Source organism: Pseudophryne corroboree, chromosome 2 (assembly GCF_028390025.1).
Source record: "Pseudophryne corroboree isolate aPseCor3 chromosome 2, aPseCor3.hap2, whole genome shotgun sequence".
NCBI classification, from domain to species: domain Eukaryota; kingdom Metazoa; phylum Chordata; class Amphibia; order Anura; family Myobatrachidae; genus Pseudophryne; species Pseudophryne corroboree.
This window is the reverse complement of record NC_086445.1, coordinates 357,081,433-357,097,540: the sequence shown is the minus strand read 5'-3', so window position 1 is coordinate 357,097,540 and position 16,108 is coordinate 357,081,433. Positions and strand designations below refer to the sequence as shown.

The window sequence follows — 16,108 nt, the reverse complement described above, 5'->3', positions numbered from 1 at the left end:
GGCACCATGATAGGGGTATCCGGAGGCAGTACCATTGCCTGAGATCTGATCTGGTTGGGCTGTCCATTCTACATGGTGAGCACCAGGCTTTGTAGAGGCATATGGGGGGGGGGTTTATTCAATTGTTTAAGTCAGTTGGGGGTTTGTTTTTTCCTATCCAATAAAGTGGGAAAAACAGACACCCGACAAACTTTTCAAACAAGTGAATTCCCCCATGCAGTGGAATTGGGCGTATTCCTCCATGTTGAAGGCGGATACCATGGAGCCCAGGGTCTGCATTGCGTACTGTATAGAAACTCTGCAACTTCGAAGTAAGTTGTGTACGCGCAACTGTAGAGATGTAATCTTACCCGGAGGAAAGATGCGTTGTACCTGAGCATCCAGCAGAGCTCATAGATGGAGCATCCTCTGAGATGGTATGAGTAAGGACTTGGCCCAGTTGATCAGCTAAATGTGACTAAAGGAATGTCATGGTCACCTGTAGATGATGGTTGAAGCTCTCCGGAGAATGTGTAAAAAGGAGGCGGTTGTCCAGGTAAGGGAGTATCTTGAATTACTGCTGCCAATGGTAAGCAACAATCACTGTCAGGAGTTTGGTGGACACCCTGGGGGCTGGGAAAAGGCCAAAGGGTAAAGACGGAAACTGCAAATGCTGAAGTCGGACAGAAAACCTGTAGTACTGTTGATGACGGGGTACTAGAAGGACATGTAGGCAAGCATCCTGCATATAAAGGGAGACCATAAAATCCCCAGGTCGAATAGCCAGGACAACGGAACACAGAGTTTCCATACTAAACCTGGACACCTTGAGATATTTGATCTGTAATTTTACATTGAGCACGGGTTGATAAGACCCATTGGGTTTGTGAACCAAAAGTATACGTTATGGTAAGAACATACCGTTGATAACAGCATTTCTCCTATATCCACAGGTTTCCACAGGATAACATTGGGATATGATGGAGCGACAGCAGATTATATTTTTCATAAGTAAAATATTTCATTGTAAATAACTAGAGCAATTATTTTGTAATTGGATGTAAGGAAGTTTGAGTTTTATTTCTATAAAATCACATTATTTCTACCTGTGTCCCCTTCTCTTCTGGTTCGTGGCACACCACGAGAAAGTGTGGTTGAAAGGCCTTTGGAGGTAGCATTTTGTAACGTTGGCTGCTGACCAGTGGCTAATGTCCACGCGAAACGTGTACCTAACTGTTGCCGTAAAGCATCTCCCATGGCTGGGGCTTGATATGACTGTCTGTAAAACAAAAACAGATCTTAATACCAAAAATAGTGCGAAACAATTAAAGATTGAGACACCCGAAATAAAAATCGTCAAAACAAAACAAATAAAAAAGACACGAGCTATTGCTTAAAAAAACAAATAGGATTTTGGTTACCTACCAGTAAATAATTTTTTAATAGTCCGTAGAGGATGCTGGGGTCCACATTAGTACCATGGGGTATAGACGGGTCCACCAGGAGCCATTGACACCTAAGAGTTTGAGAGTGTGGGCTGGCTCCTCCATCCATGCACCTCCTACCTGACTCAGTCCAGAAACTGTACCCAAGGAGACAGACATCTTCGAGAAGGATTTTACACAGATAGTGGCGAGATTCACCCCAGCTCTCTCTCTCTCACACACACACACACACACACACACCACATCAAGCTAACTAGTTTGAAACGCAGCAACCGCTGAAACATTACTAAACCAAGTAACAATGCATTACTCAACTAAAACGTAGCTGTACTGAACCAAATGACGATAGCAGGAAAACAAAGCGCTGGGTGGGCACCCAGCATCCTCTATGGACTACGAGAAAAGGATTTACCGGTAGGTAACCAAAAACGAGATTTATGATAAGAACTTACCTTTGTTAAATCTCTTTCTGCGAGGTACACTGGGCTCTACAAGGATTGGACAATGGGGGTAGAGTAGGATCTTGATCCGAGGCACCAACAGACTCAAAGCTTTGACTTTTCCCAGAACGCACAGCGCCGCCTCCTCTATAACCCCGCCTCCCTGCACAGGAGCTCAGTTTTTAGCTAACCAGCCCAATGCAGTAGCAGGAAAAGAGACGACAACGGTTAGTAGCCACATACACCACACTCTCACGACAAGAGAAGTGTCAGCGGCTAATGCCATACCAACCCAAAGAAGCTAAATGCGTCAGGGTGGGCGCCTTGTGGAGCCCAGTGTACCTCGCAGAAAGAGATTTACCAAAGGTAAGTTCTTACCATAAATCTCATTTTCTGCTGCGGGGTACACTGGGCTCTACAAGGATTGGACAATGGGGATGTCCTAAAGCAGTTCCTCATGGGAGGGGACGCACTGTAGCGGGCACAAGAACCCGGCGTCCAAAGGAAGCATCCTGGGAAGCGGCAGTATCGAAGGCATAGAACCTTATGAACGTGTTCCCGGAGGACCACGTAGCCACCTTGCACAATTGATCAAGGGTCGCACCACGTTGGACCGCCCAAGAAGTTCCAACAGACCGAGTAGAATGGGCCGTAATGTGAGCAGGAGCTGACAGACCAGCCTTCACATAAGCATGTGCAATCACCATTCTAATCCATCTGGCCAGGGTCTGCTTGTGAGCAGGCCAGCCACGTTTGTGAAATCCAAACAAAACAAAGAGAGAATCAGATTTTCGAACAGAAGCAGTTCTCTTCACGTAGATACGGAGAGCCCGTACAACATCCAAAGACCGCTCATTGGGAGACAAATCAGAAGAGACAAAGGCCGGAACCACAATCTCCTGATTAAGGTGGAACGAAGAAACCACCTTAGGTAAATATCCGGGACGAGTCCTAAGAACCGCCCAGTCCCGGTGAAAAAACAGATATGGGGAACTATAAGACAAGGCACCTAGATCCGACACTTTTCTAGCAGAGGCAATAGCCAGCAAGAACACCACCTTAAGGAAAAGCCACTTAAGGTCAGCTGAACCAAGGGGTTCAAACGGAGGCTGCTGCAACGCCTCCAAAACCACCGACAAGTCCCAAGGAGCCACAGGCGGGACATAGGGAGGTTGTATACGCAACACACCCTGAGTGAAAGTATGAACATCAGGTAAAGTCGTAATTTTTCTCTGAAACCACACCGACAAGGCCGAAATATGAACCTTGAGGGAGGCCACACGCAGGCCTAAATCTAGGCCATGCTGCAGAAAAGCCATAAGTTTGGCTGTACTAAACTTGCAGGCGTCATAAGTATTAGATGCGCACCAAAGTAGGAATGCCAGACCCTATAGTAAATCCGAGCCAAAGCCGGTTTCCGGGCCCGCAACATAGTTTTAATGACCTCTTCAGAAAAACCCTTAGCCCTCAAGACGGAAGCTTCAAGAGCCACGCCGTCAAAGACAGCCGGGCTAGGTCCTGGTAGACACAGGGGCCCTGAACGAGGAGGTCTGGGCGTTGTGGACGCTCTGACGATAGGCCTTGCAGGTCTGAGAACCAGGGCCGTCTGGGCCACACCGGAGCTATGAGAAGCAGAATTCCTTTTTCTTGCTTGAACTTCCGAATTACCCTGGGCAGGAGTGACACCGGAGGGAACACGTACGGCAGCCGAAACCTCCACGGCACCACCAGCGCATCCACGAATGCTGCTTGAGGATCCCTTGTCCTTGCTCCGAAGACCGGAACCTTGTGATTGTGTCGAGACGCCATCAGATCCACATCTGGAAGACCCCACTTTTTCACTAGGAGTTGAAACACTTCTGGATGGAGGCTCCACTCGCCGGCATGCACGTCCTGACGACTGAGAAAGTCCGCTTCCCAATTCAGGACTCCCGGAATGAATATTGCCGATATGGCCGGTAGATGGCGGTCCGCCCAATGTAGAATCCGTAAGACTTCCTTCATTGCCAAACGGCTTTGAGTGCCGCCATGATGATATATGTAAGCCACTGTGGTGGCGTTGTCCGACTGTATTTGAACAGAACGGTTGTGAATTAAATGCTGGGCCAGGTTCAACGCATTGAAGACCGCCCGCAATTCAAGAATGTTGATCGAGAGGAGAGATTCTTCCTTGGTCCACCGACCCTGAAGGGAGTGTTGCTCCAGCACCGCGCCCCAACCTCTTAGACTGGCATCTGTCGTCAACAGGACCCAGTTGGATATCCAGAAGGGATGGCCCCTGCACAACCGTTGGTCCCAGAGCCACCAAAGTAGCAACAGACGGACCTCCGGAGTCAATGAGATCATGTGAGACCTGATCTGGTGAGGCAGGCCATCACACTTGGCTAGAATCAGCCTCTGGAGGGGGCGAGAATGGAATTGAGCAAACTCCACCATGTTGAATGCTGAGACCATGAGGCCCAGCACCTGCATCGCCGAATGTATCGACACTTGCGGACGAGAAAGGAAGCAACGAATCCTGTCCTGAAGCTTCAGGACTTTCTACTGAGACAAGAACAACGGCTGGTTGTGAGTGTCCAACAGCGCTCCCAGGTGCACCATGCTCTGAGCAGGGACCAGGGAGGATTTCTTCCAGTTGATGAGCCACCCGTGGGCTTGTAGAAACCGGACCGTCATATCCAGATGACACAGGAGAAGTTCTGAGGAATTTGCCAGGATTAACAAGTCGTCCAGTTACGGCAGTATCCTGACCCCTTGACGGCAGAGTACCACCGTCATCACCGCCATTACTTTGGTGAAAACTCACGGAGCCGTTGTTAAACCAAAAGGTAATACCCGAAACTGGTAATGAAGGATGCCAATAGCGAACCTCAGGTATTGCTGATGTGACGCTGCTATAGGAATATGCAGGTAAGCATCCTGTATATCCAGGGAGACCATGTAGTCCCCAGGTTCCAAGGACAGAACTATAGAGCGAAGGGTTTCCATACGGAACTTGGAAACCTTCACAAACTTGTTCAATGCCTTGAGGTTGAGAATGGGCCAGGAGGACCCATTCAGTTTCGGGACTAGAAACAGCGGAGAATAGTACCCCCGGCCACTCTGAGCAGGAGGCACCTGTACTACAACTTCTGTATTCAGGAGGGTCTGTACCACCGAATGCAGAGTGTTTGCCTTTGTCTGGTCCAATGGGACGTCTGTCTGGCAAAATCGATGAGGGGGTCGGTTTTTGAAGGCTATAGCGTAACCTCGAGTAACGACTTCCCGTACCCAGGCATCTGAAGTGGTCTTCAACCATTCCTGGGTATACCCTAAAAGCCGGCCCCCCAGCCTGGGATCCCCCAGGGGCAGGCCCGCCCCGGCATGTGGCAGGCTTATCGGTCTTGGAAGCTGGCTGACGGGCAGCCCAGGCTCTTTTGGGCTTCGGCTTACCAGGTTTGGAAGTGCGGGCCTGCTTGTGGTACGCCTGACCTTTTGCTTTACCTGAAGGGCGAAAGGACATACCTTTAGTCTTTGACACAGAAGGAGCGGTATTTGGTAGACAGGCAGTTTTGGCAGTTGCCAAGTCAGCCACTATCTTATTTAAGTCCTCCCCAAACAGAATATCTCCCTTGAAAGGGAGTACCTCCAGGGTTTTTCTAGAGTCCAGATCCACAGACCAGGATCTCAGACACAATATCCGGCGAGCCAGGACTGACGTAGTAGACGCCTTGGCTGCTAGGATACCGGCATCCAAAGCCGCCTCTTTAATATAGCGAGAAGCTGTGACAATATATGACAAGCATTGTCTAGCATGGTCAGAGGAATTTCAGTATCTAACTCCAAGGCCCATGCTTCAATAGCCTCGGCAGCCCATGTAGCTGCAATAGTGGGCCTTTGTGCAGCACCCGTGAGAGTGTAAATCCCTTTCAGAAAACCCTCCACACGCTTATCCGTAGGCTCTTTTAGAGACGTGACGGTAGTGACAGGCAGAGCTGAGAAAACCACCATCCTAGACACATGCGAGTCCACTGGAGGAGGCGTTTCCAAATTCTTAGACCGCTCTGGCGCGAGGGGATTGCGAGCAAGCATCTTCTTGTGAGGCACAAACTTCGTACCCGGGTTTTCCCAGGGTTCCTGACGTATATCCACTAGGTGGTCAGAGTGAGGTTAAACTTGTTTAACCACCTTCTGACGCTTGAACCTATCTGGTTTCTTAGGAGGGACGGATGGCTCGGGATCATCCGTAATCTGTAGAATTAACTTAATAGCCTCCAAAAGATCAGGAACATCCACATGTGAACTACCCTCCCCATCAGCCGTATCTGAGTCAGAACCTGTGGGGTCAGTATACGTACCGTCTTTATCAGACGAGGTGTCAGTGACAGCAGTGGATTGTGAGGAGACAAGCGCTCGCTTAGAGGACCCCTTGGACTTAAGCAAACGAAGGTCAAACTTTTTAGTAGTCAGGGACTGGTTCAACTTCTTTAACTGAGCAGATAAATCGTCCACCCACAGCGGGTTAGCTGCAGGGACCACATACGGTTGTACCAGCATTGGGGGTCCCATAGGGGGTTAGTTTATGAACTAGCGTATGCAGAAGCGTGGAAAAAGCGGCCCACGGTGGGTCAGTATGTGCCTCCGTTGCCAAAGTCCCACTGGGGGGCAAGGAGCCCCCAGAACCAGAGCCCACAGCTGCTATATTCTCCTCATATGGGTCTGTGGCTTCAGCAACACCGGCAGTGTGTTCAGCCCCAGAAACGTTACCCTCAGAAGCAGACATGATATAACTTGCAGTATGAGGTAACACAGTACAATTATCAGCAGCACTAGATCTCTAAATCCAAACCCCTGCGCAGTGTAGTCAGCACTAGCAGAGATAAAGGAGAGATATGGTGACTAAATCACAGAGAAATATACGTAATACAGTATATCTTTGTGAAAATCCTATATTAGATAAAACCTGACGCACCAATCCCCCTCAGGTTATAGAATATAGGGATAGCAGGTTGAGTGAAAGACACGAAATGGACACCACTCAGCTATCAAATGCACACACAGATAGTCACAGTTTATACAATGCAGAGGTTATTACTGACAATAATACTGCACTGGACTAGCTTACACAGCTATATAACAAATGATATAACAGTACACAGTAAGAAATGGATGTATATCACAGGGTAATTGTACTAGAAAACCCTGACTAAATGCACTCTCTCTTACTAACACGGACTAAAAAAGGCAGGTAGAATACTTAAGTGTCATGTAAAGTCACAGCACTGACAACCAGGCGGCTTTACATAGGAGGATTGGCCCAAGCAGTCCCAGGAACAGTGAGCTGAGGGATAATTGCGCCGCAGACGCTGACTGGGAGTGAGGAAAAGACAGATATGCAGCTCCAGGGCGGGAACACTTGCTAGAAATGGCGACCTGGGGCTGGGGGAGGGGCTTCAGGTCTAAGCCTTATCCCCTCTGCTGGCAAAACCACCGGGTACTGTGGGCGATATAAGAATTGGTTTAGAGAGAAAACCTGACCTGCGCCCATGCCCTGGTGATCTAGTGGGATCGCCTGTATCCACAGTGTCCACCGCCAGCGCGCGCGGCCCGCCTCCTACTGACCGCGCCGGATCGCGATAAAGACCGGGTCCCGCAAGCGGGACCCACTTACCACCTCCCGTAGCGCGATCCTGGAGAGCCCCAGCCGTGTGTGTCTAACGTGAAGAAAACCAGAGCCTTCGCTGTAGGTACCCGGTAACCAGGGCTCGGGAGTGTACAGCGCTGCTGGGGAGAGCTAGAGCTGCAGCAGTGAATGTCACAAGACATTTACCACCACTGCTGCCATTGAAGTCTTCACTTTTTACCTCATAAAAAGCTTTTCTTTTCCTCTGTTCAGTGCCTGCTTACTGCAGCACCAACTTACAAAACTGAGCTCCTGTGCAGGGAGGCGGGGTTATAGGGGAGGCGGGGTTATAGAGGAGGCGGCGCTGTGCATTCTGGGAACAGTCAAAGCTTTGAGCCTGTTGGTGCCTCGGATCAAGATCCTACTCTACCCCCATTGTCCAATCCTTGTGGAGCCCAGTGTACCCCGCAGCAGAAATCCTATTTTCTCTTACGTCCTAGATGCTGAGGTCCACATTAGTACCATGGGGATGTACCAAAACTCCCAGAACGGGAGGGAGAGCGCGGAGGCTCCTGCAGAACTGATTGACCAAACTCAGGTCCCCATCGGCCAAAGTATCAAACTCGTAGAACTTTGCAAACGTGTTCGACCAAGACCAAGTAGCCGCTCGGCAAAGCTGTAAAGCCGAGACACCCTGGGCAGCCGCCCAGGAAGAACCCACTTTACGAGGAGAGTGGGCCTTAACAGACGTAGAATACGCATGCTGGATAGTGAACCTGATCCAGCGAGAGATTGTCTGCTTAGAAGCAGGATACCCAAGTACTTGGGATCATACAGGACAAACAGAGAGTCCGATTTTCTGTGACGAGCAGTCCTCTTCACATGGATTTTCAGAGCCCTTACAACATCCAAGGACTTTGATGAAATTGAGGAGTCAGTAGCAACTGGCTCTACAATAGGTTGGTTGATTTGAATTTGCCGACACAACCTTCGGAAGAAACTGCTGACGTATCCGAACCTCAGCCCTATCTTCATGGAAAAATAAGATTTTACTCACCGGTAAATCTATTTCTCGTAGTCCGTAGTGGATGCTGGGAACTCCGTAAGGACCATGGGGAATAGCGGCTCCGCAGGAGACTGGGCACAACTAAAGAAAGCTTTAGGTCACCTGGTGTGCACTGGCTCCTCCCACTATGACCCTCCTCCAAGCCTCAGTTAGGACACTGTGCCCGGACGAGCTGACATAATAAGGAAGGATTTTGAATCCCGGGTAAGACTCATACCAGCCACACCAATCACACTGTATAACTCGTGATACTATACCCAGTTAACAGTATGAATATAACTGAGCCTCTCAACAGATGGCTCAACAATAACCCTTTAGTTAGGCAATAACTATATACAAGTATTGCAGACAATCCGCACTTGGGATGGGCGCCCAGCATCCACTACGGACTACGAGAAATAGATTTACCGGTGAGTAAAATCTTATTTTCTCTGACGTCCTAGTGGATGCTGGGAACTCCGTAAGGACCATGGGGATTATACCAAAGCTCCCAAACGGGCGGGAGAGTGCGGATGACTCTGCAGCACCGAATGAGAGAACTCCAGGTCCTCCTCAGCCAGGGTATCAATTTTGTAGAATTTAGCAAACGTGTTTGCCCCTGACCAAGTTGCAGCTCGGCAAAGTTGGAAAGCCGAGACCCCTCGGGCAGCTGCCCAAGATGAGCCCCCTTCCTTGTGGAATGGGCTTTTACAGATTTTGGCTGCGGTAGTCCAGCCGCAGAATGCGCCAGCTGAATTGTGCTACAAATCCAGCGAGCAATAGTCTGCTTAGAAGCAGGAGCACCCAGTTTGCTGGGTGCATACAGGATAAACAGCGAGTCAGTTCTCCTGACTCTAGCCGTCCTGGAAACATAATTTTTCAAGGCCCTGACTACGTCCAGTAACTTGGAATCCTCCAAGTCCCTAGTAGCCGCAGGCACTACAATAGGTTGGTTCAAGTGAAAAGCTGATATCACCTTAGGGAGAAACTGGGGACGAGTCCTCACTTCTGCCCTATCCATATGGAAAATCAGATAAGGACTTTTATATGACAAAGCCGCCAATTCTGATACACGCCTGGCCGAAGCCAAGGCCAATAACATGACCACTTTCCGCGTGAGATATTTTAGATCCACGGTTTTTAGTGGCTCACACCAATGTGATTTTAAGAAACTCAACACCACGTTGAGAACCCAAGGTGCCACTGGAGGCACAACCGGGGGCTGAATATGCAGCACTCCTTTTACAATGTCTGAACTTCAGGTACTGAAGCTAGTTCTTTCTGGAAGAAAATCGACAGAGCCGAGATCTGTACCTTAATGGAGCCTAATTTTAGGCCCATAGACACTCCTGCTGGTAGGAAATGCAGAAATCGACCTAGTTGAAATTCCTCTGTTGGGGCCTTTTTTGGCCTCACACCAAGCAACATATTTTCGCCATATGCGGTGATAATGTTTTGCAGTTACATCTTTCCTGGCTTGAATCAGCGTAGGAATGACTTCCTCCGGAATGCCCTTTTCCTTTAGGATCCGGCGTTCAACCGCCATGCCGTCAAAACGTAGCCGCGGTAAGTCTTGGAACAGACAGGGCCCCTGCTGCCGCAGGTCCTGTGAGCGGCAGAGGCCATGGGTCCTCTGATATAATTTCTTGAAGTTCTAGCTCTTCTTGGCCAATCCGGAACCACGAGTATCGTTCTTACTCCTCGCCTTCCTATTATTCTCAGTACCTTTTGTATGAGAGGCAGAGGGGGGGGAACACATAAACCGACTGGAACACCCACGGTGTTACCAGAGCGTCCACAGCTATCGCCTGAGGGTCCTTTGACCTGGCGCAATATCTTTTATAGCTTTTTGTTGAGGCGGGACGCCATCATGTCCACCTGTGGCCTTTCCCAATGGTGTACAATCCTTTGGAAGACTTTTGGATGAAATCCCCACTCTCCCGGGTGGAGGTCGTGTCCGCTGAGAAGCTCTGCTTCCCAGTCGTCCACTCCGGGAATGAACACTGCTGACAGTGTTAACACATGATTTTCCGCCCATCGGAGAATCCTTGTGGCTTCTGCCATCGCCATCCTGCTTCTTGTGCCGCCCCGTTGGTAAACATTGGCGACTGCCGTGATGTTGTCTGATTGGATCAGTACCGGCTGGTTTTGAAGCAGAGGCCTTGCCTGACTCAGGGCATTGTAATGACTTGACCAAGTCCCTGGAAGTTTTTTCCCTGTGTGACTGCCCCCCAGCCTCAAAGGCTGGCATCCATGGTCACTAGGACCTAGTCCTGTATGCCGAACCTGTGGCCCTCTTGAAGATGGGCACTCTGCAGCCACCACAGTAGAGATACCCTGGTCCTTGAAGACAGGGTTATCAGCCGATGCATCTGAAGCTGTGATCCGGACCACTTGTCCAACAGGTCCCACTGAAAAGTTCTTGCATGGAACCTGCCGAATGGGATTGCTTCGTAGGAAGCTACCATTTTTTCCCAGGACTCGCGATACCTGTTTTGGCTTCAGGAGGTCTCTGACTAGAGATGACAGCTCCTTGGCTTTCTCCTCCGGGAGAAACACTTATTTCTGTTCTGTGTCCAGAACCATCCCCAGGAACAGTAGACGTGTCGTAGGAACCAGCTGTGACTTTGGACTGTTTAGAATCCAACCGTGCTGTTGTAGCACTTTCCAAAATAGTGCTACCCCGACTAGCAACTGCTCCTTGGACCTTGCTCTTATAAGGAGATTGTCCAAGTACGGGATAATTAAAACTCCCTTTTTTCGAAGGAGTATCATCATTTCGGCCATTACCTTGGTAAACACCCTCGGTGCCATGTACAGTCCAAACGGCAGTGTCTGGACTTGGTAATGGTAATCCTGTACCACAAATCTGAGGTACTCCTGGCGAGGATGGTAAATGGGGACATGGGGGTAAATGGGGACATGCAGGTAAGCATCCTTGATGTCCCGGGATCCCATGTAATCCCCCTCGTTAAGGCTTGCAATAACCGCCCTGAGCGATTCCATCTTGAACTTGAATTTTTTTTTTTTTTATGCATGTGTTCAAGGATTTTAAATATAAATTGGGTCACACCGAACCATGCGGTTTCGTTACCCCAAACCGTGTGGAATAATAACCCCGTCCTTGTTGAATTAGGGGCACCTTGAGTATTACCTGTATTATACAGCTTATTAATTGCCTCTAGCGCAGCCTCCCTGCCTGAGGGAGTTGTCGGTAAGGCATATTTGAGGAAACGGCGGGGGGGAGACATCTTGAATTCCAGCTTGTACCCCTGAAATACTACTTGAATGAAACAGGGATCCACCTGTGAGCGAGCCCAATGATCGCTAAAATTTTTGAGACGGCCCCCCACCGTACATGGCTACACCTGTGGAGCCCCCGCGTCATGCTGTGGACTCAGAGGAAGCGAGAGAAGAATTTTGATTCTGGGAACAGGCTGACTGGTGCAGCTTTTTCCCTCTTCCCATGTCTCTGTACAGAAAGGAAGCGCCTTTGACCCGCTTGCTTTTCTGAAGCCGAAAGGACTGTACGTGATAATACAGTGCTTTCTTAGTCTGTGAGGAAACCTGAGGTAATGGATACGAGGTCCCAGAGACTATCCCCAAATAATTCCTCACCCTTATAAGGCAGAGTCTCTATGCGCCTTTTAAAGGCAGCATCACCTGTCCAGTGACAGGTCTCTAATACCCTCCTGACAGAATGGACATTACATTCATTTTGGATGCCAGCCGGCAAAATATCCCTCTGTGCATCCCTCATATATAAGACGACGTCTTTAATATGTTCTCATGTTTGACAGGGTCACCGACCACGCTGCAGCAGCCCGATCTGCAGGTCTCAGTCTAGTACCTGAGTGTGTAAATACAGACTTCAGGATAGCCCCTGCTTTTTATCAACAGGTACCTTCAAAGTGGCCGTTCCTAAAACGGCAGTGCCACCTTTTTTGACAACCGTGTGAGCGCCTTATCCACCCTAGGGGATATCTCCCAGCGTAACTTATCCTCTGGCGGGAAAGGGTACGCCATCAGTAACTTTTTAGAAATTACCAGTTTCTTATCGGGGGGAACCCACGCTTTTCACACACTTCATTCATTCATCTGATGGGGGAACAAAACACTGCCTGCCTTTTCTCCCCAAACATAAAACCCTTTTTTAGTGGTACTTGGGTTAATGTCAGAAATATGTAACACATTTTTTATTGCCGGGATCAAGTCACGGATGTTCCTAGTGGATTGTGTATATGTCTCAACCTTGTCGACACTGAAGTCAGACTCCGTGTCGACATCTGTGTCTGCCATCTGAGTGAGCGGGCGTTTTTGAGCCCCTGATGGCCTTTGAGACGCCTGGGCAGGCGCGGACTGAGAAGCCGGCTGTCCCACAGCTGTTACGTCATCCACCCTTTTATGTAAGGAGTTGACACTGTCGGTTAATACCTTTCACCTAACCATCCACTCTGGTGTCGGCCCCACAGGGGGCGACATCACATTTATCGGCATCTGCTCCGTCACCATATAAGCCTCCTCATTAAACATGTCGACACAGCTGTACCGACACACCGCACACACACAGGGAATGCTCTGACTGAGGAGAGGAACCCACAAAGCCCTTTGGGGAGACAGAGAGAGAGTATGCCAGCACACACCAGAGCGCTATATAATGTGGGGATTAACACCATAACTGAGTGAAATTTCCCCAATAGCTGCTTGTATATATAATATTGCGCCTAAATTTAGTGCCCCCCCTCTCTTTTTAAGCCTTTGAGCCTGAAAACTACAGGGGAGAGCCTGGGGAGCTTTCTTCCAGCTGCACTGTGAAGAGAAAATGGCGCCAGTGTGTCTGAGGGAGATAGCTCCGCCCCTTTTTTGCGGACTTTTCTCCCGCTTTTTTCTGGATTCTGGCAGGGGTATTTACCACATATATAGCCTCTGGGGCTATTTATTGTGGTATTTTTGCCAGCCAAGGTGTTTTTATTGCTGCTCAGGGCGCCCCCCCCAAGCGCCCTGCACCCTCAGTGACCGGAGTGTGAAGTGTGTATGAGGAGCAATGGCGCACAGCTGCAGTGCTGTGCGCTACCTTGGTGAAGACTGATGTCTTCTGCCGCCGATTTTCCGGACCTCTTCTTGCTTCTGGCTCTGTAAGGGGGACGGCGGCACGGCTCCGGGACCGAACACCAAGGCTGGGCCTGCGGTCGATCCCTCTGGAGCTAATGGTGTCCAGTAGCCAAAGAAGCCCAAGCTGGCTGCAAGCAGGCAGGTTCGCTTCTTCTCCCCTTAGTCCCTCGCTGCAGTGAGCCTGTTGCCAGCAGGTCTCACTGAAAATAAAAAACCTAATTCTATACTTTCTTTCTAGAAGCTCAGGAGAGCCCCTAGTGTGCATCCAACCTCGGCCGGGCACAAAATCTAACTGAGGCTTGGAGGAGGGTCATAGTGGGAGGAGCCAGTGCACACCAGGTGACCTAAAGCTTTCTTTAGTTGTGCCCAGTCTCCTGCAGAGCCGCTATTCCCCATGGTCCTTACGGAGTTCCCAGCATCCAATAGGACGTCAGAGAAATCAAGTATTTGCTTCTACAGGACAAAGCCACCAACTCAGACACGCGTCAAGCAGAAGCTAAGGCCAACAAAGTGACAGCCTTCCACGTGAGAAACTTGACCTCAACCTCCTGTAGAGGCTAAAACCAGTCCGACTGGAGGAACTGCAACACAACGTTAAGGTCCCAGGGTGCCGTAGGTAGCACAAAGGGAGGCTGGATGTGCAGAACCCCCTTCAAAAAAAAAGTCATCCTCAGTCGGGTAGCTAACTGTTTCTGGAAGAAAATGGAAAGGGGCAAAATTTGGACCTTTATGGATCCCAACCTCAGGCCCATATCTACACCTGTTTGCAGGAAGAGGAGAAAAAGTCCCAGTTGAAACTCCACCGTAGGAAACTTCTTGGACTCACACCAAGATACATATTTTTTCCAAATACGATGGTAATGTTTAGACGTAACTCCTTTCCTAGCCTGTATCAGGGTAGGAAGAACCTTGTTCGGAATAAACTTCCGAGCTAGTATCTGGCGTTCAACCTCCATGCAGTCAAACACAAACGCAGTACGTCTTGATAGGCGAACGGCTCCTGCTGCAGCAGATCCTCACGAAGAGGAAGAGGCCTCGGCTCTAATAGCAGTAGATCCAGAAGATCTGCGTACCGAGACCTTCTTGGTCAGTCTGGAGCAATGAGGATCGCGTGAACCCTTGTTCTCCTTATGAGATTTAGCACTCTTGGAATGAGTGGGAGTGGTGGAAACACGTACACCGACTGGAAAACCCAGAGTCACAAGGGCGTCCACCGCCACTGCTTGCAGGTCCCTCGACCTGGAACAATATCGCTGAAGCTTCTTATTGAGACAAGAGGCCATCATGTCCATTTGAGGCACACCCCAAAGATCCATTACCTCCGTGAACAACTCCGAATGTAGTCCCCACGCTCCTGGATGGAGATCGTTTCTGCTTATGAAGTCCGTTTCCCAGTCGTCTACTCCCGGAATGAAGATTGCTGACAGCGCCAACGCGTGTTTTACTGCCAAGAGGATGATTCTTGTTACCTCTGACATTGCAGCTCTGCTCTTCATTCCGCCCTGTCGGTTAATGTACATTTTCCGACTGCACTTGAATGGCCCGATTTCTCAGAAGATGGGCCACTTGGAGTCGAACGTTGTAGACGGCTCTTAGTTCCAGAATTTTTATCGGCAGGCCGGCTTACAGACTTGACCACCTTCCTTGGAAGGTCTCCCCTTGAGTGACTGCGTCCCAGCCTCGGAGACTTGCATCCGTGGTTAGAAGGATCCAGTCCTGAATCCCGAACCTGCGGCCCTCCAGTAGGTGAGGCAGTTGCAACCACCAGAGGAGTGAAATCCTGGCCTTTGGTGACAGACGTATCCTCTGGTGCATATGTAGATGGGATCCCGACCACTTATCCAGGAGATCCAGTTGGAAGGACAGAGTATGAAACCTCCTATACTGTAGAGCCTCGTAAGAGACCACCATCTTTCCCAGAAGGCGAATGCACTGATGAAGATTCAGGATCCACCCGTGTTCCTTGAGCAGGTGGGTCCCGAGAATGATGGACTTTAACAGCTTCTCCTTGGACGGTGCCTCTATCAGCAGATTGTCCAGATATGGAATTATGTTCAACTCCTGTCTGTAGAGGAGAACTATCATTTCCGCAATCACCTTGGTGAAAATCCTCAGTGCTGTGGAGAGGCCAAATGGCAGAGCCTGGAATTGATAGTGACAGTCCAACAGTGCGAATCGGAGATAAGCCTGATGCGGCAGCCAAATCGGAATGTGGAGGTACGCATCCTTGATATCCAGGGATACCAGGAATTCCCCCTCTTCCAGACTTGAGAACACCGCCCTTAAAGACTACATTTTGAACTTGAACTCCTTCAGGAAGGGATTTAGCGATTTTAGGTTCAGAATGGGTCTGACCGAACCATCCGGTTTCGGTACCACGAAAAGGTTCTAAAAGTAACCTTTGTTTTGAAGATGAGGAGGGACCAGTACAATAACCTGTTCCTTCACCAACTTCTGGACGGCTGCCTGCAGGACAGCCCTGTCT

General features: G+C 49.6%; 1 protein-coding gene across 2 annotated transcripts in view; it reads right to left on the bottom strand.

Moving 5' to 3' along the window:
• Positions 1 to 16,108, bottom strand: part of TUBGCP3 (tubulin gamma complex component 3) — a 634,372-nt gene that overhangs the window by 434,593 nt on the left and 183,671 nt on the right. For both annotated transcript variants that reach the window (XM_063953156.1, XM_063953155.1), the window contains exon 6: positions 1,086 to 1,258. In XM_063953156.1, the coding sequence (XP_063809226.1) occupies positions 1,086 to 1,258 (173 nt within the window). The remainder of the gene's footprint in view (positions 1 to 1,085; positions 1,259 to 16,108) is intronic.